The following is a 26,646-nucleotide window of genomic DNA, read 5'->3' as shown; positions in this document are numbered from 1 at the left end:
AATAACAAAAGTCTTATTATCTAACACTTTCACTGAAATTCACACATGAAGTTTGTCAAACAAAAAACAAACAACCTACTTAATTATAAAAACTCAAAACATATTGTTCAATTACTACCCTTCCACAAGCTAAAATTTACTAAACTTTAAACTTACAAAATTAACCTTAAAAGTAATAAACTACTTTTTTTTCTTACCAACATTTTGAACACCTTTTAACTAACTAAATTATCCAATTCAAACAAATCCAATTGCAACCAATCCAAGATAAATTGAAGAATCAATGCGAACTAAAACGAATCAAACTAAACTATAATGCAAAAAAATAAAAGAAACGACATCAATCTTTAGTTGGTAGGGAGGACCACGGTTCGATCCCTCGCAACTGCGATTGAGAGGGGGTTGGAACCACGCTAGAACTGACCCCCGAACTAGATTAAACTAATGATGAAAGCCAAAAATAAAAACAAAAAAGAAAAGAAAAGACGCCGTCAAACCAAACAACAACCATAAGCACAAACATAATTTTAAACCCCACCAAGAGAATTCGTATCTACTGCAATATGTGCCTTCTTCTTTTTAGTTTAAAGTCAACAATTTGGCAAAAGAACCAAATTTGCAAATGCTTGATATTAATAGACAAAGAATGAAACGAGGCATCCAAAAGAAACCAATAGTTTCCCAAAATTTGAACAAAGCATCAATAACTAATAAACAAGCTCTTACCTTCACAATTTAAGTCCAAAAGCCACAAATGCTAAAAACGTAAAATAGAAACTTGAGATCCCATGAACAAAGTTTGCGTTCCAAATTATTTCTTTAGCAGTGGAGACACAACAAATAGAACCAGTAATCAAACCCAAATCATAGAGCTTCATTTTTTTTTTTTGAAGAGGTTAAAATATAACATATATTAACAAGAAAATATATAATAATATTTAATGGACTAATAATACATAGTTGGACAAATGCATTCAGAGATTTTAAGTTCTATGTTTGTAACAGATAGATATTTAAGTTTTTTAAGTAATATATATATTAAGTTTTACGTTTGTAACAGACAGGTCTTTAAGTTCTTAAGTAATAAATAAGTCTTTAACTTTATAATTCATTTCTCTAATATCATATGTAAAAGGATTATGACCAAGCTCTAAAGTAAAATAAGCTCTTTTCACTGAGACACATGATAAACTAAAATATCATTTGAGTCTTTTCTCCACATAAGAGAAGAGTTCAATACTTAACAATTATGACCATAAATATTATAAGTTGTAACAATAACCGGTGCTTATTATTGCTTTATTTTATTTTTATTTTTTTGGTATGATTATTGCTTTATTATTATGCGTAAAAGAAATTATTGCTAAAATTATTATTTCTCTAATTTTTTTTGGAGTAAATATCTATGTAAAATGGATCACTTAGAGTCCTTACAACTGCATTTTAGCACAAATTATATGTGTGTTACAACTATCATTCACAAATGCAAACAACATGTATTTAATTTATTTTAAATGATTATTGCCAACCACAACATTAGGGACATCATAATAGAGCTGTAAAAAGGGTCTTAAGGAGCCGATTCTTTAAGGGCAGACCCCTTAAGATCCTTTTTACGGCTCTTTTCATACACACTTCTTGGGAGAAAGGAATGTTCATTTCTACCTTTATTATCACAATCATTGTCCCATTGCTTAAAGATAGTAGAAGGAAATTAAACGCTTTATGAACTATTTTACATAGCCAATACATATATATTAAGGGCGATGAATAATAGGAATCAAACACAAGTCATTTTTTCTTGTTATAGTAATTCCAAATGATTCAGTCATATCCAAATCTTCATTTTTCATTTTGTTAGGAAGCTTCCAATCAAAATGGTAAAGCAATTTTGCTAGAGGCAGTTCAATGTTAGGTAAGGCATATGTAATGCCCGGACATATATATCCTCCTTCCAGCACCAAATGACGTGTATTCAAAATCCGTTCCTTTAAAATCGATTGGGTTATTAATAAACCTCTCGGGTTTAAAACTCTCAGCTTCAACCCAGTACCTTTCATCTCGTAAAATTGCCCAAACATTGACGGCAACCCTTGTCTTAACCGGAATATCATACCCATTGATTTGACATTTCTCCCTACATTCTCTTGGTATTAACAATGGTACAAGATGGTGTAATCTCAGTGTTTCTTTGATGATGGACTTTAAGTATATCAACTGGTGCATCTCTGTCTCATCCACATACCCTTTTCTATCAAACACTCTTCTTATCTCAATTTGTGCTTCTTCCATCACCTTTGGGTTCTCTATAATCTCTGACATCCCCCCATAAAACAATCCCAGACGATGTATCGCTACCAGCACCAAACATATCCTGCAAATGGATTAACAGACAATAGGTTCCGTTTATTTCAGATTTTTTTAAAAAAAAATCATTTTTTTATTTTACTTGTATTTGTTTCAGATTTTTTCAAAAATCATTTTTTTTTCCAAAAATCATTTTAGTAAAAAAATCATTTTTTCTTTAAAATGAAAAACTATTTTTAATAACTTTCTTCAAAATCTATTTTTTTTAAAACCATTTTCTAAAAAAATAAATTTTTGTGATTGTAAACAAACGAAAAATAGCTTTAGATTTTCTTCAAAATCTCTACAAAATAATCTCTAGATTTTTTTAAAAAAAATCATTTTTTTTAAAGTTTAAACAAACAGACCCTAGATGTAGCTATTATCTAAACTAGGGGTAAACCCGTGCGTTGCACGGGTTCGATTAAATATATAATTAAAATATTTTTATAAATGAAAAATAATAATTGTTATAAATATAATAATATCATATAGTTAAATGATAGATATTAAAATAGTATATTTAACTCATCTTCGATGTATTATTGGTCAAAAAAGAATAAGAAAATATGAGACATAAGAGCAATTTAAAGTTCGCTTATAGATATGTCGTAAAATAAATTATAACCTTTAACTTCTAAACTTTTGCATAGGTCATATACATTCAAATTATTTCAAATGTAGTTGAGACATACATTTTTTTTTTTTACAAAACATACCAAATCCATGGTTTAAATAGAAGGAAAACTTCCGATCAAATGGACGTGCTCCACAATCATCACATTGCAATGACCACATTTATTGCATAAAGCAATCTTTAAACTTCAGCCCTTAAAAAGATGAAAAATGGATATTGAAAATAGAATAACATTTATATATATAGACATAATTTGCTAAAATATCTATACATAGAAAACATACAAAATAATTTAAATACAAAAAATGAGAGAGCATGACTAAACAAAAAGTATGTGATACATGTGAATAGATATTAGTTATATAAGGATCATGGTTACATTGAGAAGCATTCCAACAGTCATAAGATTTAATTGTAATGAGTGTTTAGTTATCATTGCATTATATTTTTACAAATTAACTATGCAAATGTTAATTTATAGCATAAGAAATTAGATCTCTTTATGCAAAAACCACAATAACACCTGAAGTTTAATTCTTTTCATTTTAGTGTGCTGTTTCTTTTGCAGATAATCAAAAGTCACACTATTAATTGGTGTTTCCAATTATTTGCAATTAAGCATAAAATAAATCTCATAACTGATTTCAATTATTCTTTCTTCTATGGACCAATAATAAACATGTTATTGTTCTCGTATTTATCAATTCTTTTTTCTAAAAAGTCCGGTATCAAATATAAAATTATATTCATAGCTATACAATAACTTTAGTAAAATTGCATATTATTAAAAAAAAATCTAAAGAAGATATTTTTTTTTATCAGAGAATTTTTTAGTAAAGTTGGACGCAAAAATGTCAATATGGCGCAATTCAGTTTTTTCTCAATTACATTATATACTATCATTTATCATTATAAGTCCAAATTTAGTAGAAAGCTGAGACAAATAATATAAGAATACATCATTGTTTGTTGATATATCTTCTTGTGAGAATTTCATTTTAGAATTCCAACAATCATGAGAATTTGATGGTCATAGTATCATTTATGTCTCTCTCTAAACCATAACCGAGATATAAATTTGTAGGTCTTATAATATTAGTTGGTCACTTTTAATTAAATTTTTCATTTTTCATTATTGATATATTCTTTTGTAAGAAATTCTCTTAGAGGTGCCACATCATCACAAAGAAGGCCTAAAAGCAATTCAAGCTTCCTTTTAATAAAAGAAGATAAAAGATGTTATGTCAATTTTCAAGATATAATTTGGCCGATCAATATAATAGATATCCAACCATAAAAAATATGGATTAACATATATGAATAATATGAAATACAAAATGGATAAATAATAAAAGGGTGAAACTGAATATACAATAGATGATAAGATATTCTTATATGAGTGACTATTTGTTTTACAAATTTCTCGTAAGGATGCATGAAAATCAATAGATACTTTAGTCAATATTCTGCCATAGAAATCAATAAATTAGTGAAGGCATACATGGAAAGTAAGAAAAGAACATAAGACATTATTAAAAGTTGAAGAATACGTACCTAAGAGTTATTTTGGAGAAAGTAAATGATGACTCAAACAAAAAATTTATAAATTAGTAAATACCTTTTTCTTCCTCTGGTTCTATCACATGGATCTGAAGTAAGTAGACTAAAATAATATAACGTTCTATGTTCTCGATAACAAATGAACAACCAATATCAATAAATAAATGAGAAAAATAAGATTGTTTACTTACAATCATTGTTATGATAAAAAATATATTTTAAAGATAACTTTTAAATGAACAATATAATTTGATAAGAGTAATTGAGTATACCGGCTTTTTCATCCATTAACATTCTATTGTAGTGAAAAATTATTTCTTTCAACCTACACATGAAGAACAAAAACTAAACATTAGTACAAATGAATATTGTTAGATATCAATACATAGCACCATGGTAGAAATACGCTCAAAGATTGAGTGAAAATATCAATTATTAAGATTTAGAAATAATAAGTAGAAAAAGAATGTGGGGTGGTGGTTATAAAGAGTGAGAGTGAACCTATTAGTCACTAAACTTTCTCATTTTATAGTAAAGTGTTTTTCTAGCTCATACCACTTTCTAGCTCTAGAATTTGAAAGAAAAACCTATCATAATACATAGCACATACCACTTTTTTTTTTCTTAGTATTGAAAGAATATATTTTGTGGTTATATTGGTCCCTTTTAATTCATTTAGGAACCAATTAACTTGCAATGAAGAGAGACATACGTTTTTTTTTTATTAAATTCAGCTCTTTAAGGGATTGATCAAAGAGGTTTGGAATATCAAAGTGACTCACTTGCTTGAAATATAATGATTCCTTTTTTTTATTAGTATTAGTATTGAAAGAATTCCAATAGTCATGAATATTTTGTGGTTATATAAATCTTATATATTAGTTGGTCCATTTTAATTTAATAATTTTTCATTTTAGTTAGTTGGTCCCTTTTAAGAAGTTATATAGTGATAATTTGATATATTGATAATTAAAATTAAAATGATTTAATTAAAGATAATTAAAATTAAAATGATTTAATCAAAGGAGATGATGAAAAGGTTTTTTAATAGAGATTGTAAACTTGATAATTTGATATATTGATAATTAAAATTAAAATGATTTAATTAAAGGAGATGATGAAAAGGTTTTTTAATAGAGATTGTAAACTTTTCTTGTAGAGTGCCACATCATCAAAGTACTTGATTGTAAGCAACTCAACATTCCTTTTACTTGTAAAAGATTAAAATTAAAATGATTTAATTAAAGAATTTGAAAGAAAAACCTATCATAATACATAGCACATACCACTTTTTTATTTCTTAGTATTGAAAGAATATATTTTGTGGTTATATTGGTCCCTTTTAATTCATTTAGGAACCAATTAACTTGCAATGAAGAGAGACATACGTTTTTTTTTTTATTAAATTCAGCTCTTTAAGGGATTGATCAAAGAGGTTTGGAATATCAAAGTGACTCACTTGCTTGAAATATAATGATTCCTTTTTTTTATTAGTATTAGTATTGAAAGAATTCCAATAGTCATGAATATTTTGTGGTTATATAAATCTTATATATTAGTTGGTCCATTTTAGTTAGTTGGTCCCTTTTAAGAAGTTATATAGTGATAATTTGATATATTGATAATTAAAATTAAAATGATTTAATTAAAGATAATTAAAATTAAAATGATTTAATCAAAGGAGATGATGAAAAGGTTTTTTAATAGAGATTGTAAACTTGATAATTTGATATATTGATAATTAAAATTAAAATGATTTAATTAAAGGAGATGATGAAAAGGTTTTTTAATAGAGATTGTAAACTTTTCTTGTAGAGTGCCACATCATCAAAATACTTGATTGTGAGCAACTCAACCTTCCTTTTACTTGTAAAAGATACGAGCATGCATTTTCTTCCATATAAAACCATAATTACTTTTACTAATTTCATGTACTCTCCAAAATACTATGATTAGTTAAGATTCCATTTTGGAAATCATATTTTGAAACATATGCAAATTTATAAACAAGACTAACCTGAATGATTACTTTTATATTATCATCAGTTAATGGATGTTGTGAGTGATCATTTTCCCGTTGAATCTTGAGAAGAGCATCTACTATATCTTCATCCTTGCTTTCTTCATTGTGAACTCTTCTATGATCGTCGATGATGTCTTGCGTAATCATATCAACCTCTCTATGAATTTTTTCAAGTTTGATCTTTGCCCTACTCATCGTTCGGAGCATTTTAATAGAAGGATACAAATCAACAATACAAAATCCACCCAACAAACTCACTGTTTCCTCTATTGCTGATTTGAACGCTTGTTGGTGTTTGCTCTTTTTACCAAAAGCCGCACGCATTGTTATCCCATATGTCATTGAATAAATCTTCTGAGTGAGATTAACAACTGATCCTTCATTTGCAGATATTGATTTAACAAGATTCGACACCTCTTCTTCTCTTATGGACCTAAATGATTGGACACGCTTTGCACTTAATAGTTGTACAACACATATCTTTCGTATTTGCCTCCAATGTTCTCCATATGGAGAGAATATAATATCAGTATTGTTGTAACTCCATATTGTTGACAAAACAAGGTTTGGCCTATCACAAAAACTTAGGTCATGTGTTTTCATAATCTCTTTAGCCATTGTTGGTGAAGTAGCTATTAGGTATGATACTTCTCCTAATTTTAGGTGCATTAAAGGTCCATATTTCTCTGCCAATTTTTTGAAGCAATGATGAGGGAGTGAGGTGGTGATAATTTGATGTATGTTTCCTATGAAGGGTAGTGTCCATGGTCCTGGTGGTAAATTCATAGTGGAATTGTTACAACTCCATCTTTTAACTATTTTGAGTAACAAGAGAAAGAGAAAAATGGTTGTGATGAAGATGATATTAGAAAAAGGGTTGTAAAGTTCCATGATGGTTGCTTGATCCACATAAACTAAAGAAGATGAAGGTATATATCAAGAGACTCGCATGGCCGTACGCATTTTCACCAACCATATCCCTTATACATTCTCTTTTCATATTACATGCAATATTCCTGCCAACACAGTTATGCTCATGGAGACGATCTACAATACATGCAATTCTCTTTGCATATTTTTTGCGGGTAATTACTCATATCCGTGCCCGTACTCAAAATGCGGAATTTTACCCTACCCATTATGAGTATTTTTTAGAGTGTCCACTGGGTATGAGTTAAATTGTCATCCCACATTTTGTACATTATATGATTAATTCTTTCACTATATAATTTCTTAATAGTTATCAACTAAACTGTCTTAAAAACAGTCTATTTATTCTATATAAAAAAAACGTAGTAATCCAATTAATAATTTGAGTAAAAAAAACTGATTAATTAAAAATGTTTATACAAATTCAATAATTAAATTAAAAAAAATTCAACTTATATATGACACATAATTGGATAATAAGTGTTGAACGGTGGAGATCATATTCAAACAAAGTAAAGGTTATATGTTATTTTAAAATCTTTTATTACAGTAAAAAAATACATAATAAATTATTATTTTCTATAAAATAACAAAATCAATCTCTTTATTATTGAAGTCAATAATTTTTTTTAATCTAACAAAAATATCCTTTAATAGTTGTGTATGAGTTGTAAGTGGTATCTATCTATACATCTAAGGCAGCGAAATAAAAATAAATAAATTTTGTTGCTTATAGATAATTCTTTGGATTTTAATCTTTCAATTAGATAATTATTGGATTTAAATTATTCATTTTAAAAAAAGCATGCCACTAAGGCACCCATTACACATATATCTCATCTATTTTTACTATTTTCTTTCTCTACCACATTAACAAATTAACAAACCAAAAAAGCTCTTATTCTTTCCGTTACCCTTTTTTTTGGTTACAAATTCCGTCACCGTTTAGTCACACATATGGATATAAAAAAACTGCCATCATTATATAATAATTGTTTTAAAATTTCTATCAATGACAATTTATCCATTTATCACGTATATGATAGTTATTTGAAAATTTATATCAGTTAGAACAATTACGTGGAAAATATGTTTTAATGTGTAAGAATTTTTAAAATTAAAAGATATAAGCTCAAGGTTTCAAATTATTTTATTAAGAGTCCGTTTAGATTGACTTATTTTTGAGCTTATGCAAAACAATTTATGTAAATAAAAAAGTTTTTATGTATTATTATAAATTTTTCAAGATAATTTATTGTATAACAGCTTACAAAAATAATACAATTTTTGTTTGTGAAAACTTATAAATTAACATAAAATTTTATTTATTTGCATAAACTATTTTTATAAACTTAAAAATAAACTAATTCAATAAAAATACAACTTTAAATATACTGCTATTAGCACTTCTCTTTTAGGAGGACAACATTGCACAAAACAAACATATGGGCCAAGCCCAAACTCTATCATTAACCCAGCAAGCATACCAACACTCATTTCCTTCATTCTCAAACCCTAAAAAACTGGATCATTTATCTCCCGACCCCCCTCATTTCTTTTATACCCCCCAAAAATCCAATTTTTTGAAACATTTTTGTCAAAAAACTTTGGTTTATATTCACCGAAGCCAAATATTAGACCATTTTAGTAACTGCGAACCGAACATTAGCGTTTTCGGTACACAGAAAACGAACGTCAGCTTGTTCGGTACCTGCGAACCGAAATGTCATAGATTTTGGTACGTTGGTCGCTGGAATTAGGCCATTTTCGGTAGCAGTTTACCGAAATAATTGTTTCGGTATCTGCGAACCTAAATGTCCTAGATTTCGGTAAGTGATTACCGAAATTTATTAGCATGTCATATTATTTCGGTTCATATAAACCGCAGTACCCTAAGGACAAAAACGAAAATTCAGGGTAGAAAAGAATTGAGCGGGGTTGGGAGAGAAACCATCAAAAAACTGAAAGGCACGCCGTTCTTCTCACCTACAACCGCCGCCGCTTTTTCGCCGCAATCAACATCAAGATCGGCCTCGTTTTCTTGATCTCCTCTACCATAGCTATCTTTCTATTGCAACAAAATCAATTTCATACTTTCCTTCTCCTCTGAAAATACATGTAAGGATCTAACCTTTTTTCCCTTTTATTTATGTCGAATGTTCTGCATGTCTTTTTTGTATTGTTTTATTGTTTCAGCTCTTAGATCTTTCCCTTAAGTGATATTATTCCATCTAATTAGGCTGCTTATTCTTTATTTTTGGGTGAAATCATTTCTGATTTGAAGGGAAAAAGCTTTTTCGTTGATCTAAACGTTCCTTTGGATGATAACTCGAACATCACTGATGATACCATAATCCGTGCTGTTGTTCCTACTATCAAGTACTTGACTGGTTATGCTGCCAAAGTCATCCTTTCAAGCATCTATCTGGTATAACACCTATCTCTATGTATCGATTTCATGTGTTTCTTTTTTTTGAAGAAGAATTTCGTGTGTTTCTGTTTGTGTCTTATTTTGATCTTTGAATTAATGAATTATTAGATTGATTATTATGGTTTTTAGTTTCTGCTTGTGTCTTATTTTTAATCTTTGAATCAATGATTATTATGGTAATCCCCACTCCTCATTACTTGTTTTATTTGTGTTTGTTTTTCTTGGAGATAGAAGCAGCATTGGTTTTGAATTTTAGCACAATTTAGATAAGTCATAGAGTTTCTTAATAAAATAAAGTTTGTGTCTACAAATTTTTTATAAGCTTAAAGACGTTGATGTCGAATTTAAATACTTAAAATCATCGGTGACAGTGAGATTTTGATGTGCTGGGGGTTGGTGTTTAGGCTTCTGGCTTCTGCCTTGTCTTTTCCTCTTCGTTGTTTTGAGTTATTAGTCTCCTGTGTTAGTTTTTCTGGTGTAAATTGTTTTAGCTATTATTTTGCTGCTTCCTAGGAAGGTTTGTTTTGTTTGTGTAGGGCCTTTATGTTACTTTGCTGGTTTTGTATCGCACTGGGCTGCTGCCTCCTTGTTTCTTTCTAATCCCAAAAGTACTACTTGTGCTTGTGGGATCTAATCAATATATATTTAGCCTTTCAAAAAAAAAAATGGATAGAAATTGTGTTTAAAAGCAGATTTCAAGTTATGTAGCTCTTGAGTTTCTTAAGAAATTTATTCCACTGATCTTACAGCAGTCTCTGCATGTGTGATTCGTGCTTGTCATTAAATATATACCAAACCAGCAAATCCTTTAAGGGTGCAATAGCTTATTAGAATTGAAAATATGCATGACATTATGCTAGGACAGTTGAAAAAGCACGTTTGTGAGAGGGCATCATGATTCCTCAGAGCTGATCTGATGTTTTTTTTTCTCTCATTTCTGCAACAATAACTGTTTTAACATAAGTACTAATTAAATTTGACCGAATCTAGATTCCTTTGATAAGATAATATACTACTACTATCAATAGATTCGATATTGATCAACATAATCCATTGGTAAGTTGGGGCAGCTATTATTGTTTGTATTCTATTGGACTGATTTGATGGTGTTTTCTTATAGTTTATTTTGGCAAATAGTTGTCCAAAAAGAATAATAGTATCGTGTTTTTGGTTTCAGGTTTTTGAATGTGTTGTAATGTGTTTTTATTATAGTAGTTATTATTGTGTTTTCGGTATTGTAAGTGTATCAATACAAACATTCCCCTTTCTAGTGAATAACCTGAGTCATATAATTTCTTAAACTCCAATGAAACATGCAGACCTCTAGTCTGTACTGCTACAGCTGGTAATGGTGGAAGCTTTCACCTTGTATCAATAAAAATTCACTTTGTTAGTTTATCAGAATTAGTCAATACAAAACAAATCACACTTGGATGACATGTTAATCTATTATATAAATATATATATATATATATATATATATATATATATATATATATATATATATATATATATATATATATATATATATATATATATATATATATATATATATATATATATATATATATATATATATATATATATAACCTCTTTATTAGCTTATTTTGTGGTTCATTTCCTTGTCTCCGAAACCAAATATACAAACTCTTTAAATTGCTTCTCTTGTGTCTTTCACTTTCATTGTTTGAATCTGAAAATCAACCTGTAGCATAAATTGAAAATTTTTGTATTGTTATCTTTTGTTTAAACTCATGTTCTATCTTCTATTAGGATGTCAAGTGAGTGAGGGGTAAAGAGTTTAATTTTTGTGCGAATATATATTTGCTCAATAAACTCACTTTCCTTTGTTGGTGGTGTAGGCTCCATTGGTAGTGAATGCTCTTCTTAAATCCTATTGCTCCTTCCTTCCTTTGCAGGTAAACATCTTTTACTCCAATCCTGGAAAAAAAAAAAATTTGGCATACATTTGAATTCTTTTTTTAGTTAAGGTCATATTTTAATACATCTTAACCTAAGATTAAATTTTATGCAAAGATTAAAATGGACTAGAACTATATTTCTGAGTATAGATAACTAATCTATCGATACTCATATGATATTTTATGAACATTAATAATATATAACTATTATTTTAGGACCTAAAATTTAACCTATTAATATACATCTGATATTTTATGGGTATAAATAATATATAAGTAATATTATAGGATCTCAAAATTTTGAGTTGAGGCCCTCAAAATTTTGAGGCCCGATGCCGTTGCACTTCCCGCACATGTGTGCAGGCCGGCTCTGGCTATAGGTCAAAATATTATATATATGTTTTCGCTCTTGCTATGTTACCATCTAAGATGTGTGACAAAAATAGGGTTTGATTTAATCATTGAGATATTTCATGTATGTTTGATCTTTTGTTGCTGTTAATCTGTTTTTACAGATTCTAAATGATAACTAGGCGATTTATTCAACTCTGCATCTATTTGTTAGTCAGGAGTTCATTTATATGGTCAACTGGAAATTGTTCGATCGGTGATTCAGCATCAAGTCAGGTTAGTAAAATATTTGTTTGTGGATGATTGATCATATGTGCTGTGTTTGATACCTAGGTTTTCAATTATATTTACAAAGAAAGTTTATCTGAACAATGCTACAATTATACTCAAAAAAAGTAGAAAACAAAAGATAGAATTACTTCTTAACATTTTGGGTTTCGGTAAGTGTCCTGAAACTGCTAAAATAACAGCACATGGATCTCATTTCCTGAAGCATAATGTGCAAGTTCCTTGTTACTTAGAATCCTTATTTTGAAACATTCATTTCTGTCGTTGCTGTTAATGTCGTTACTGTTAATGTTTGTAATGTATCCTATCAATTGACATGTGTTTCAACAAAAGGAATAATGAATCTGTAGAACCCTTCGAATGTCAAACTACAACACTTCTCTGCGTGATGAACTTTTGTTATTCTTGTTGAAATGACTTCTTTCAAAATGAGCATAGGTCTAGCACCACAACTAATGTACCATTCATGTTGCTCATCAATTTTCCCCATAGTAAGTCACACAAATTTTAGTGTTTGCAAAGATGGAAAGGACACTAAACATGTGATTCATGGTTGTGGACTGTGGTAGGGGAAATATCATCAAGGGAAGGGTATAAGAAGTATCGCAGTAGTGACCATTCCCAAACACTAAACAAACAAACATTGTTGTGCATACTTTTTAAGCCAACCAAAAAATAAACCTAATGTCGCACTAAGAATGATGCGTTATACAAGACAAAGAAAAGGCTTGGTTACTCTTATTGATGGTGTGCATATTTTTTGTAAATTATTGGTATATGCAATGTATGTTACAATTCCATTTGTAAATCATTGATGGTGTGTGCATACTTTATTATGTGAGTCTTGAATATTCATTTTCTGCATTCCCATTGTTCTAGTTAGCTGGTTTCTTACACATGTTCTCTTTTTTGCCACTGTACTAGACCATGTTCGCATGACTCCCTTCATTTAACTGATTATTTTTCTTGGCTTATTGTTCCCAGCTCATAACACTCCCCAATGCCCCCCTTCATTCTTCTTTTTTACACTCACATTAATAGAAAGTGAAGGTATCATAGAGAGAGTGAAACTGTTATTCTGTTTGATGAAATGGATCTTGATTACATAATGAACTCGGGGGAAAGTATATCTATCCCTACTCAATTGTGCTCAGTCTGCACAGTTAGTTACAGATGCAGTTACTATTAAGGCCTTGTTTGGCTATTACTAAACTCTATACTACATTCTAATACGCATAACCAAAAGAGATCTTTCAGTTTTATATTCTTTTTTTGGTCTAGTAGCCTAGTGGCTAGAAATTCCACCTTAAAGGTGAATAAGTGGAGTGTCCGGGGTTCGAACCCCGGCTCCTGCATAATATATGTGATGTCCCTGCCAACTGAGCTAAGCTCACGGGGACAAATCAGTTTTATATTTTATTCACCCCTGCTTGCAATTTTGTAAAGCTATATTTTGTAAAGCTATATATTTTCTTATATGATTGAAGGGTATACTGGTGATTGGTTGTTTTTTTGCTAGTCCTTGAATCTGTTGTGTTGAACTTGTCAAATACATTAAATGTACCTAAGATTGCAGCTAGCTAGCAGCACCATACATTATATTATATACTGATTGCGCGTATCATAGTTTGATATTCTCATCTATAAACTAGTTGGGAGTAGGACATAAATAATCAATTTAGATATTAACAGGTCTGACAACCTTGCTGTATTGTTTGCGTTGCTTTTGGAGGGACATTGCATCCTACAGTTTGTTTTTCGTCTCAAGAAAATAAAATTTCAGCTTTATATTTTGCATTGTTCGATAGACCATACCTATATATAGATCCTTAGTTCTGTGCAAATCCACATAAGGATGAACGTTTGGATGCCAGTGCTCTTTGATACCTTTGCACTGCACTAGCCTTTATATAAAAAATAAAAAAATAAGGATGAACGTTTGGATGCCAGTGCTCTTTGATACCTTTGGATAATATTGCATTCTTGCCTAATCGTAGCATAAATAATTTCATGTTTAATTTGACCGTTCTCATAACAGAAGTACTTCCATATAAAGTCCCCCCCCCCCCCCCCCCCCCCCTTCTTTTTTTTGTCCTGTTTAAACTTGTTGAATAATATCTTTCATTTTCATTTCAGGTGGTTGATTCCCCAAATCCAAGCTCTATTAGTAGAAATGATAAAGCTTTTTCTCCTACGAAGCAATATCTGATGCAGTCTTATTATGACAGATATACAAGCTTACATGATTCAGATTTTGAAAATTTCATTTCTCAAGAAGTCACTTCTAGTCTGTGTGAAGTGCTTCCAGAAAACCATAATTCGGTGTTAAGATTGTCAGTTCTAAGACGTGATCTTGTTGGTGAAGGTTCTCATCGCCGTGTCTCTACACTAATAAAATTACAAACCCAACAGTTGAAGTCTTTGTCTGAACTTTTAAGCTACTCATGTGAATTCATAGTTATTGAAAGATTGCCTTCTGGAGTTTTTGCTGATCCATTTGAATTACAACATCTTGCTCAACGTGGTGGTAAGTACTATTAATCTGCTTTTCTGATTAAAAATAAAGTAGGAAGTGGAAAAGAAGTTTCCGATTTTTACATTAAAGAACATCTCCGTATTTCTTCCAAACCATAACACATTTTTATTGCAGTGTTCAATGATATAGCTGTGTTTGGCGATACAAATCTGGAGCTGCCTTCGTTCTTGTCAAATCGTTCTGCTGTTGAAATCCACTTAGATGTTGATCCAACTACATTGCTACAGCCAACTGATTTCAGCATAGAGTTTCCTTTGCATGCACGATATCAAGTAAGGCTGTTATACTTCAATTTTTTTCTTAAAGCCATTTTTAGCTAAGCCTGCCCGTTACATTTTTTTAATCTAATGTTCTGCAAAGGTAGTAGATATGTACAATTTGAACGCACTATCATCTAAGAATAAATCACCATTTTATTCCCTAAAGTTGCAACAATTAGTCGATTTGGTCTATGAAATTAACAAAATTTACAAGTAACTCGTGAAATTGAAAATCTCCGGTAACATTAGTCCTTCTAGGTCGGTTAAGTTAATGCCTAGAATTGTCTCGAATAGACTACTATGATTGAATATTTTTCATTTTAGCAGTTGTTTTGAAATTTTGTTACTTTCATAGGCAAAATTGCAGACACTTATAATTTCAGCGACTATGTTGGCAATTCAACTCATCACCTTATGATAATTACTTCATCTAGAGATCATGATATGATTATCTGCAAATTGCACCGCTTAATATTTTAGTGTCTAAGCGTTATTAAAAAGTCATGTTGATATAAATCAATTTTTAAAAATCTACCAAGTACATTGCAGTATGCCTCATTCCCTTTTTTTCACTCTTCTTTTGCAGCCTCTGAATGAAAGTGGTTACTCAATAGTTGAATTTGGTGCACCGGATATGTTATTGCGCTGCAGCACAAAGGAAAAGGCGCAAAACAGCAATTGCTTGTTCAAATTGAAAAATGATGATGGCAATCTGTATAATGTTGGTCTTGTTTGGAGAATTCCATCCGGAAAAAAGGCACATTCTGATCTTGTCTCTACCGTTACGTTTCTTATAGCTTTCTTATCAGCTCTTGTAATTTTGGTAACATCATTGCATTATTTTAATAGCAGAGTGAGGAAAGATTTGAAACAATCGTAAAAGAGTTTTATTAGTGCAGCTTTTGCTTCAGTGGTTCTACACATTCAGTATTTGTTGTATTTAAGTATATTTTCTCATCAGTCAAGAAAAAGAATTTGCTTGGATTTTTCACCGCATAACCACAATTCTTCCTGAATTTCTACCACATGTTAAGAAAGCAAATGTAGAACATTTGTTTGAAACTTGTGCTTTCAACTTTTTAAACATTAAATTTTTTATATTATTAAATGCAAAATTTTATATTTATGTACATTATCATAAATGTCCTAAGAGCAAATATTAACACGACTTTAATATAATAGTTTGATAATATGATTAAATATATTTTTAGTCTTTCTAATTATACCAACTTTCATATTTAGTCCCATAAAATTTTCTTTGAACTTTGGTCCTCTAAATTTTTAGTTTTATATTTTAGTCCCTATTTTTTACAAAAGTTTTGCATATCATGTTCTAAAAGACTTTTTATGACATCACTTTCAAGACTTTAAAATATTATTAGTTTAATTATTTAATTGTTTTATCTTTAGTTTGAATGAAAGACAAGTATAAAGGAATAGAGAAAGAATGACACAAAGATTTTATAGTGGTTCACCTGTTAACTAAGGCCACATTAGAATTTATTCACTATATATAATTACTAAGATCCGTTGCAAGCTAACTTGAAAGTTGAAAACCTTTCTTCTTTTGATCAAGCCATCTACTTAATAAACATATTATTTGCAGTACTATGAATGATCCGTTGTAGCTTTCTTGGAAATGAACTCTTTGAACATCGTTGATTGTGAGCATGCTTGTTGTGTGCATTTAATGCAACGGAGACAAAATGCTTGGAGCAGGTCAAGGATGTTGAAATTCTTGAGCAAGAGGACAAATGTGTCCGTCTTATGAGCAGACTCTTCAGAGAAATACAGTACTTCTCACTGTCACTTCAGGATTTTGTTTCAGCTTCAGAACTTGTCTTCTACTTAACCAGTCTTCAGAACTTGTTCTTCAGATGTAGAAGTTGCTGATTCTCTTGAAGTGTCTTCCTCAGAACTTTAACTTTTGTTAACTCTTCTCATAAGCACACTAGTCTCCAGAACTTCGATGGTCATCATAATTGACTTTTGACCTATAGCCAGAGTCGGCCTGCACACATGTGCGGGAAGTGCGACGACATCGGGCCTCAAAATTTTGAGGGCCTCAACTCAAAATTTTGAGATCCTATAATATTACTTATATATTATTTATACCCATAAAATATCAGATGTATATTAATAGGTTAAATTTTAGGTCCTAAAATAATAGTTATATATTATTAATGTTCATAAAATATCATATGAGTATCGATAGATTAGTTATCTATACTAAGAAATATAGTTCTAGTCCATTTTAATCTTTGCATAAAATTTAATCTTAGGTTAAGATAGTTCAAATTTTTTCTTTACATGAATTATTTTAATACAGAAATTTTAATCTTAAGATGTTCTATTTATTTATGAATGTAGAAGCAAATACTTGCATCTATGGAACAAATAATAATTAATTAGAAACTTCTATAAACTTAGTTTCCACTTTGTTTGTTGGAACAAAATTAATTTAAAAATGTCTGCCCCTAAATCTATTAAGGTTTTGATGATAACAAAGTATTAATATATAATTGGAAGGACTAAAAATTTATTTTAAGTGTGCAGAACTTAGCTTCAGACAAGCTCTGAAGAAAGCTCTGAAGACAAGTCCTCAGAAGTTCGCAAGAACTCAGAAGATAAGAATCTTCAGAAGTTACTTACATCAGAGGATGAAGACATCAGAACTTACTATAGTCTGAAGTGAATCAACTCTGAGGTATATTTTGAATGGTGTGAAGATTCGAATTTGAAGGTCAACTCTCTTACCTATGAAGAAAAGGACCTCTCAACCTTGATCAGAAACAACTACTTACATTTTGTCTGTCCACAATGGAGAACGTGGGTTATCAGGCTTATTAGCTGAATAAGGAAAGTCTTCTCTGCACATGGTCAAAGTTACTGAAACTCTTACTCTGTTTTGGAAACGACCAAACTGCATCAAGACAAGTTGTTTGAAGACAAAAGGATATCTTCATCAACGGTCATCTTTGCAACGACTCTTTATCAGTCCTATATATACTAGAAGAATCAAGTTGCAAAATTGAACTATTATTACACGCGCTCGAACAAATTCTGATTTGCGAATACAAGCTCTGAATCTCTGAACTAGTGTTTTTAACTCTTAGTCCAAATACTTTGTAATCACTGTATTTGTTTATTAAGGTTCTTTTAAGAGCAGTTGTATTCATTCAACAACTTTATTATCTCTGTTTTTTTGAGAAGTCTTAAGCTTGTGTGCTTAAGTGAGAAGTCTTAAGCTTGTGTGCTTGAGCATAGTTGTGAAGTCTCTTGCTTGTGTGCTTGAGCATTTGTAATCTTGTGTGATTATAGTGAAATCCCTTGGAAGTGCAAGGGGACTGGACTACTCTCGTTTTGTGAGAGGAACCAGTATAAATTGCTTGTGTGATTTCTCTCTCCCTTATCTTGTTATATTGTGTTATCTATCCGCTGCTGTTGTAGTTGAGTTAAGAACTTTGAAAAAGTTTTAACTTGGCTAAAACACAATTCAACCCCCCTTCTTGTGTTTTCACACCTTCATTGTTAACATTCTTGATGTGTATGTCAATGTCTCTAAGGAACAAATAATAATTAATTAGAAACTTCTATAAACTTTGTTTTCATTGTCTATTTGCAGCAAAGTAATTGTTAATAGATTGCACCACAATTCTTTTGGTATGACTTCAAATTCTTTTACTAATGACATATTCATGTAATACCAAATTAAATTTGATAGGAAACATTTCTTTACCTTTGTGAAACACAAGTAAGATCCTTGAAAGAAGTGAGGCTCACCTATAAAAAAATCAAAACAAAAATAGTTACTAAACATAAATCTCAAACAAAGTAACATATTAAATTACACCAAGTAATTGTTCTTTGCCTGATGCTTTGTTCATATATTCATGGTTCACTAAAAGATTGATTGTGGATGGGGATCTAATTAAATGATTTTACCATTTTCAGGCTCAATAAATCAATGCAAACAAATAAAAAGGAAATGAAGATTGGACATGGGATGGTTGTTTAGTGGTGAAGGAAGATGAATGAAGAGAAGGGATATATAATGTTGAAAAATTGTTCTAATAAGACCAAATTGTCCTTCTACTTACCCTCCAAGTTTTGTTTTTATGGGGGAGGAGCGTCTAAGAGAAATTTGAACAAATACAGTTATGTGCAAAAGTTAAAAAAATTTAATGAATTTGTTTCTTCCTCATTAATACTCCACCTTTAGAAGCAATTATTGTAAACGAAAATTAAAAAACTAAATAGGGGCTACTTAGGGAGTGGGGCCACGTCCAAAGTGGGACACTCCCTATGAAAAACTTAGAAATCCAACTTTAATTGCGGAGAGTTTGTGAGAATTTCTCAATGTTGAGAAGGCCACGTGGAAGGCCTTAGAGTACCAACAGTGCTTTGAAGGCAAACTTGAACATTCTGCATTAATAAGGGTTGTGATAAGTATGACTACTACCTTGTTTCATTGATCAGGAAAGGGAGAACGTGTATTCTAGCCTTTCGTTAATGGTAACTTTAGTAAGTTTAAACATTTTCCTTCTAAAAATTATAGATATTGATGGATTAATATATCAAATATGTGTAGAATATTAGTATTTTTTTTAGCGAGATTTTTTGTTTATGAAAATAAATTTTTTTCCAATTGAAAGGAGTAGTTTAATTTTTAGAATTTGTTTAAATGAAAGTTGAATTAGATTTTTAGTTTAATTTGATTTTAGCTTAATATAATAGTTTCATTGGTTAACACCTAAATCCCTACACTAAATTATATCTATTTTATATTTCTTCGTCAAACTTCAAAATATCTTATTTCACATTCAAAATCTTATTCTATAGTTTCACATCCATTTGCATTTTTCACAATTTCTTTTAATCACCCACCTCATGTGCTTCTTCCTTCATAGTCTTGTAAACCAATTTAAAATTTTATTTTGGTAAGCTATTTTACATTATTCTTAAAAAAAATGTCAATTTTTTTGTAATATGGGCGGTCCGTCAAGACCGCAGCCCGTACAGAGCTGGGTAGTGTTTTAGAGCCCTTATTTTAATATGGCTTTTTCAGTCCGTCCCAATAAAGCCCAAAGACTGTCTGCACCGGTCTGTTTAGGGCCGAGTAGCCTGTTTTGACAGTTCTACTTAAAGAAAATTCAACTTGTCAAAGAAGCATACTTGACAGAATTATAACCCATAAACATATTCATATTAGCTCTATTCATAATTGTCTTGATAGCATTTTGGGATAGCTATCAGGTCTAAAAGTACAAAAAAAAAAAAAAACTATAAAATTAATAGTAATATTCAATGCTTTAAAAATTGATCGGAGGGATCAACCGATTGGATGGATAATTGGTTTGAACAACTTTAAAAAATTAGAGGTCTTCAAAATCGAGAAAAATTTGATCATAGCTGGTTTCAATTTTACTTGGCCAACATTTTTCACCCCACAATTTTTTACCAAAAAAAAAACCCTATTTCGCCCTTCTTTTATCTCATGAAGATTGATCTTAGTTGTGAATTTAATGTATTTATCATAATACTTTTGTGTATTTTAATTTATTTTTTATGACTTTAAATCAATTATTTGTAAATATTAGCACTAAATATTCATTTAGTATACAATTCATGAACCGATTCAATAACGGTTAAAACCAGTCCAACTAGTTAAACCATGACTTGGAAGTCACATTGGTTCGACACTCGGTCTGATTCTTAAAACTTTGATAATATTGTGTAGTTGTAATAAAAAAATTAAACAAAAGATAGGAATCCATTCAAAATAATAGCGACAGATTGACATTTTTTTAACAAAGTGATAGATTTGCATTATAAAGTAAAAAAATATATTGGTACACCTTCACTTAATATCGATATAAGTAAGGAGAAAATAACTTGCTCTTGTACACCATTTATAATTAACTAGCTGGTCAGGCAAGCGCGTTCTGCGCCTGCCTGTATCTAACTTATGTTCAAAAAAAATGTCTTATATTATGGTGAGTTTGTTAATAACAAAATTTTACTACAAAAAAAAATTGTGTCTTATATTATGGTGAGTTTGTCAATAAAACATTTTTGTTGCTACTAAAAAAATCAAGGGATTTGTTAGTATTATGAAAAATTCACACCAAAACTCATGTATTCTCTTTATATATGGTATATGGTATAAATATAAATATGGAAAATGCTAAACAGTGCCCCCGGGGCACTAGTTAAGGATACAAATATAGAAGTTTTATCTCGTAAATTATGCATTCAATGTTTTAATGATGTGAAAAGTTATTCTCTGTCATCATTAACTTTATCATTTGTTTCCTTTTTTAGTATGCTTAACTAGTGCCCCAGGGGCACTGTTTAGCATGACCCTATAAATATATATAGTATAGATGAAAAAACCATAAAAAAAATAAAAGAAAAGAGAGGTAGTTAGAGGAAGTTAATGACAATTATGGAATGATAAAAAAGTCATAGAGGAAGTTAAGTGCAATTATGGAATAATGAAAAATTCATCTCAAACTCAAGTATTCTTTTTATATATTGTTATAGATAATAAATTAAAAAACATTGGAGTAACATTCACATGTTTGTTGCATCTTGGACAAAAATACAATCCTTGATCTGGAAAAGCCTTTCTCTTAGAGACGCACATGACAAATTAACCATCGATCATCACCCAACATAAAATGCTCTGGATGGGCAGAACGAATATAGCTCCAATGACAAGGCAGGTGAATGATGCGGTGGCTTTGAACTCAGGCACCAAGGGGAAATGTACCTGCAAGAATGTTAGCACTTTGACGCTCAAACCAGTATTTGAAAGATGTGAAATGCTATGGAAATTGGGATGAATATTGTGTACCTTGATAAAGTGGAATCACCACTCATAAACCGTTAATCTTTATGGGTATCAATGACATATCATATGATTTTCAATTTTTTTAAAATTTGACATAGATGATCTATATGATATAAACTATCAATTTAACAGTAAATTTTGTAAAATTCATATTTGTTATAATGATATCATGAATTTGTGCACCATAAAAGACACTTGTGTATGTTAGAATTGGCCTTATTAGAATGGCAACATAGTTGAAATGTCAGCAAATCATAATAACATATTTTTTAAAAAATAAAATAAAAAAAAAAGAAAAAAGAATCATTTAGAAAACTATTTGTTAGTATTCAGTATCATATTATTTTGGGGATGAATAAAATTAATAATTTGCAAAACTATCAATGAGAGTGTAGATGCAGAAATTCTAATATATTTTGTATATCAATGTGAATAAAAAAATTGACGAGAATGAGAAGTAGAAGAAATCACGCAACTAAAAAAATTTGATACTCATTCCCTACAATCAAAGTATATTTATACAAAAAAAAAAACAAAAAATTCCTATACGTTCAACATATGCATAACTAAGTTATATGGTGATTATGCATTATTCTTTACAAATAACTTGCATCAATTTTTAAAACTTTGTTTCCCCTTTCTATCATGAAAGGTTGAAAAGTTCTTTAAAGAAATAACGTGTTCTAATAATTACTGAGTTTTTTATGTTACCCCTTTACTGACTGCGCTAAAGGGAGATAAACAACACCTTGATCTATTAAAGAGACATTTACTATGTGATTTACTAAGTGTGGTAAAGGGCAAAACACAAAACATTGATCTTCAAGTGTTAAAAATATTTGATTGTTTTTATCATTGCATGAGCTTATACACTATAAAGTGATAAAATCATATTCTATTTGTTTCATGCAAAGACAAAAAAAATATGGTTAAAACTCTCATGTTTGTTTATACTATGATTTTATTTCTTTCTCTATTTATTGTTGCAAAGAAGGTTGATGGTAAGACATTTTTTCCGCTTTCAAATTTCTTTCTTTATTTTGTAGTTGATACACAATCTTTTATCTCGTTTTAATAACATTATTATTTTATTCTTTTATTATTGCAGCACAACTTCGATGTAAATTTGATATTGATTGTCCACGAGTTGAAAACTTGTATCCAATGATTTATAGGTGCATTTACAAAAAATGTAGACTTGTTAGTGTGGAACCACTTATTCTATAAGTATCACCAAGAGAATATACAAACGCCATGTAGGGAGGAATGAACTCTTGCACTACCAAAAAGTCTGAAATATGGATGTAACACCCAAACCCATTATTTATATATTTCTACCTTTAGTAAAAAAAATTTCAAAATACGCAACGGAAAGTAATGTTTGATATTATAAAAGTTGTGGTTCGAGTATTACATTCTTAAATCAAAATAATACTAATGTAATTAATTAGTAAAAACAGTGTTTATACAAGATAATCCTCTTTATCAAAATGTATAGTTTTACAAATAAATATCGAAAGCTATAAAGACTCTATAGTCTAAATACAACCTTTTCCCGTGTCACAATCAGAGCAGAGCTACACCGACGACTCGACATCGATAACCACAAAAACCTGTGAATCTGGACCCCCAACGGTCCAGCACATAACACATAAAAGAGAGTAAATGGTACTTAAACACTTCATCACAAATCATGCATATTCATATATCATGCATATTCTTCATTTATAAGCATACATCATTAATCTAATTCAATTATAAGCTACGAAAGGTTATAACCAAATATCAATCATAATTCACAAGATATTGAAGCCAATTACATTTAAAATCATCGGACAATCAACATATACACCAAGTCTAACACACATAGACAATTATCACAAATTCCAAACATATGTGTCACATATCAAATATCAAATAATGTACACATATCTTAATGCAATCTAATGCCACAATCTTCATGCTATGTCCCCTAGACATATCTAATGCATGTGGTACCATCGTCTTTATTAGAGTATCTCACCTCAAATATTCATCTTTATCGGATAAATATAATCCGATATTCGTCTTTATTGGAATATCCAATATACATCAACAATTCATGAATGCATGTATGTAATTCATGAATTAACACTCACACAATTAGCATTTTGCTCGTCGTTTATAATGTGGAACACTATCCGACATTTCGTCTTTATTAAGATAACACTATACCTTAATATACGTCTTTATTGAATAACATAATTCGATATACTTCTTTATTAGAATAACATACTCTAATATCCTTCTTTATTAAGTTGATTAACACCTTAATATACTTCTTTGATATTTAAACAAACATCATCAACACAATCTACAACATTTATATTCCACACATATAATCAACAATTATCATCACAATACAATTAATCATGGTTATAAACACCTAATTGTATGTTAGAATACCCTAATCACATGTTACAAGTGCCCAAATGCACTTAAAACAATTAACAAAAAGTTGCTGTCACAGTGCTGTTCGCTGAGCGAAGGCTCAGCGAGCTTCAGCGAACCACACCAGTGGATCACCTGCTCGTAGCGAGCTGTGGCGAGCTGTTCGCCACACGTTCGCTGAGCGAAGGCCTAGCGAGCGTCTCCTGATAGGAAAGCTCAAAACCTATGTTTTCCACACCAAATCACCCAAAAATCTCATTTTTCATGTTATAAACCCCAAATGAGTTTGTATTCAAGTGCAACAAACATATCTAAACACAAAAGGACGGTCCATTTCACCGATCTACCATTTTTACTACGAAAAAGTAGAGATTTAACACTTTTACTCAAAACACTCAAGAACACAATGTTCTTGAGTTTAATCATCTATAAATCCCGTTTTTATCCATTAGATTCGTTCATACATCATGATAAGAGCATGTTAAACATGTTATGAACCTTAGAATCGATTTCCATTAAGAAAATCCATTCACAACTAAAACAAAAATGGGGTGGAGGAAGTTCGGGTGAGGAGAAATCGACATTCTCCCCTTCCTCGTATCACCCACGAATATGAAATCTACTCTCTTACTTTAATCCGACGAAAGCTCAACGATTGCTCCTCGAATCCCTCCTCCAAGCTCTTGCCCTATAGCTCTCCTCTTGCTCTCCCTTCTCTCTACTTCTCTCAAAAACAAGAAAAATGAATTCTTTCTCTCTCTAAGGGCCTCATATAGCGCCCCCCACCTTAAGTCCAAGGCCCATTGGGCCTCAAGCCCAATAGCTTGGCCCAACTCGCGATAACTCTCACTAACTCGCGCGTTAACTAAAACTCTCGATAAATAACTTAAAGTTACTATCTTACTTAAAAACCACGTCACCAAATAATTAAACACTTACATAGTGAATAATAAATTTGGGTCGTTACAATGGACATGTTTGTTTGAGATTTAAGAAGAATGATTTTTTTTTGAAAAAAAACATTTTTAAGAAAATCATTTTTTTTGTGGAGATTTTGAAAAAAATCTAAACCTATTTGTCGTTTGTTTACAATCATTAAAATCTATTTTTTTAAGATGGTGAGGAATGATGAATGATAAAAAAAAATGGATTTTGATAAAAACTATTGAAAATATATTCTCATTTTGATGAAAAAAATGATTTTTTTTCTACTAAAATGATTTTTGAAAAAATATTAAACAAACACAAGTAAGATAAAAAAAATAGATTTTTTTTTGTAAAAAATCTGAAACAAACAAGCCCTATATCTTAATTATGATAAAATATTTATAAGGTTTCAATTTTATTTTTATTTATTTTTGTTTTTGTTATTTAACGCACCTGATGTTACGCCTTTGTGCTTGATGGATATTTTAGCAACCGTACAAAACTAATTTCAAGTAATAATAATAATAATAATAATAATAATAATAATAATAATAATAATAATAATAATAATAATAATAATAATAATAATAAGTTCGTCTCCACATAAATTTCCAATTTCAACAATGCATTTAAAATCGACATTGGATTAAAGACAATAAATTGGGAGGATTTCATATCGATTTTAATAGCAACAAAAATTATATTAACGAGAATAGTAATAACGAGAAAATAAAATAAGTTTGGATTTTTTATGAGAAAAAACAATTAAGTTGTTTTGAACTCATTCAATATCACTATTTGGGTAATTGCGGTCATACTATCTGGTAATTGCACTTTTAAGGGAGTGCGCTATAAGTCTCAAAAGAATACAATTGCTCAAACACACTTGTTTAGGATTTCCTTGCTCAAACACACTTGCAAGAGATTTTTTAAACTAACTTAAAACAAATTTAAGAAAGTTTGGGATTAAACACTTGATATACCATCAGAGTGTTCACAAAATACAAAACAAATACAAGACTTAACACTTAAATTCTAAGATACAAAGTTTGTAAGAATTTCCAAGTGTTTTTGACAGCTTTAATTTTGGCAAAGTTTTAGCACTTCAGATTCTGTAAGTCCTGATGATATTCTTCAAAAAGATTGCTT

The 26,646-nt window shown here is 30.1% G+C and overlaps 1 protein-coding gene, 1 long non-coding RNA gene and 1 pseudogene across 7 annotated transcripts; 1 reads left to right on the top strand and 2 right to left on the bottom strand.

Moving 5' to 3' along the window:
- Positions 1–1,757: 1,757 nt before the first annotated feature.
- On the bottom strand, positions 1,758–7,457 carry LOC123919446 (annotated as a pseudogene).
- A 1,946-nt stretch (positions 7,458–9,403) lies between these two features.
- On the top strand, positions 9,404–16,283 carry LOC123919449 (phosphatidylinositol-glycan biosynthesis class X protein-like). 6 transcript variants are annotated; one of them, XM_045971368.1, is made up of 7 exons: positions 9,404–9,614; positions 9,781–9,924; positions 11,790–11,846; positions 12,365–12,476; positions 14,625–15,015; positions 15,139–15,296; positions 15,871–16,283. In XM_045971368.1, exons 4-7 carry the CDS (start codon positions 12,372–12,374, stop codon positions 16,162–16,164), a joined length of 948 nt encoding a protein of 315 aa, XP_045827324.1. In that variant the 5' UTR covers positions 9,404–9,614; positions 9,781–9,924; positions 11,790–11,846; positions 12,365–12,371; the 3' UTR covers positions 16,165–16,283. The 6 variants fall into 6 exon arrangements, 5 of the variants coding, with proteins under 5 accessions (XP_045827324.1, XP_045827327.1, XP_045827328.1 ...); XM_045971371.1 differs by having other exon boundaries at positions 9,419–9,614; positions 9,877–9,919; positions 11,789–11,846; XM_045971372.1 differs by having other exon boundaries at positions 9,419–9,614; positions 9,877–9,924.
- Positions 16,284–16,743: 460 nt separating this feature from the next.
- On the bottom strand, positions 16,744–19,517 carry LOC123919453. The gene is made up of 2 exons (XR_006813216.1): positions 19,024–19,517; positions 16,744–17,370 (listed from the first exon to the last, which is right to left on the bottom strand). It is a non-coding gene; the product is annotated as an uncharacterized LOC123919453 (long non-coding RNA).
- Positions 19,518–26,646: the final 7,129 nt, after the last annotated feature.

Source organism: Trifolium pratense, linkage group LG4 (genome assembly GCF_020283565.1).
Source record: "Trifolium pratense cultivar HEN17-A07 linkage group LG4, ARS_RC_1.1, whole genome shotgun sequence".
NCBI classification, from domain to species: Eukaryota; Viridiplantae; Streptophyta; class Magnoliopsida; order Fabales; family Fabaceae; genus Trifolium; species Trifolium pratense.
This window is presented reverse-complemented; position numbering and strand designations above follow the sequence as displayed.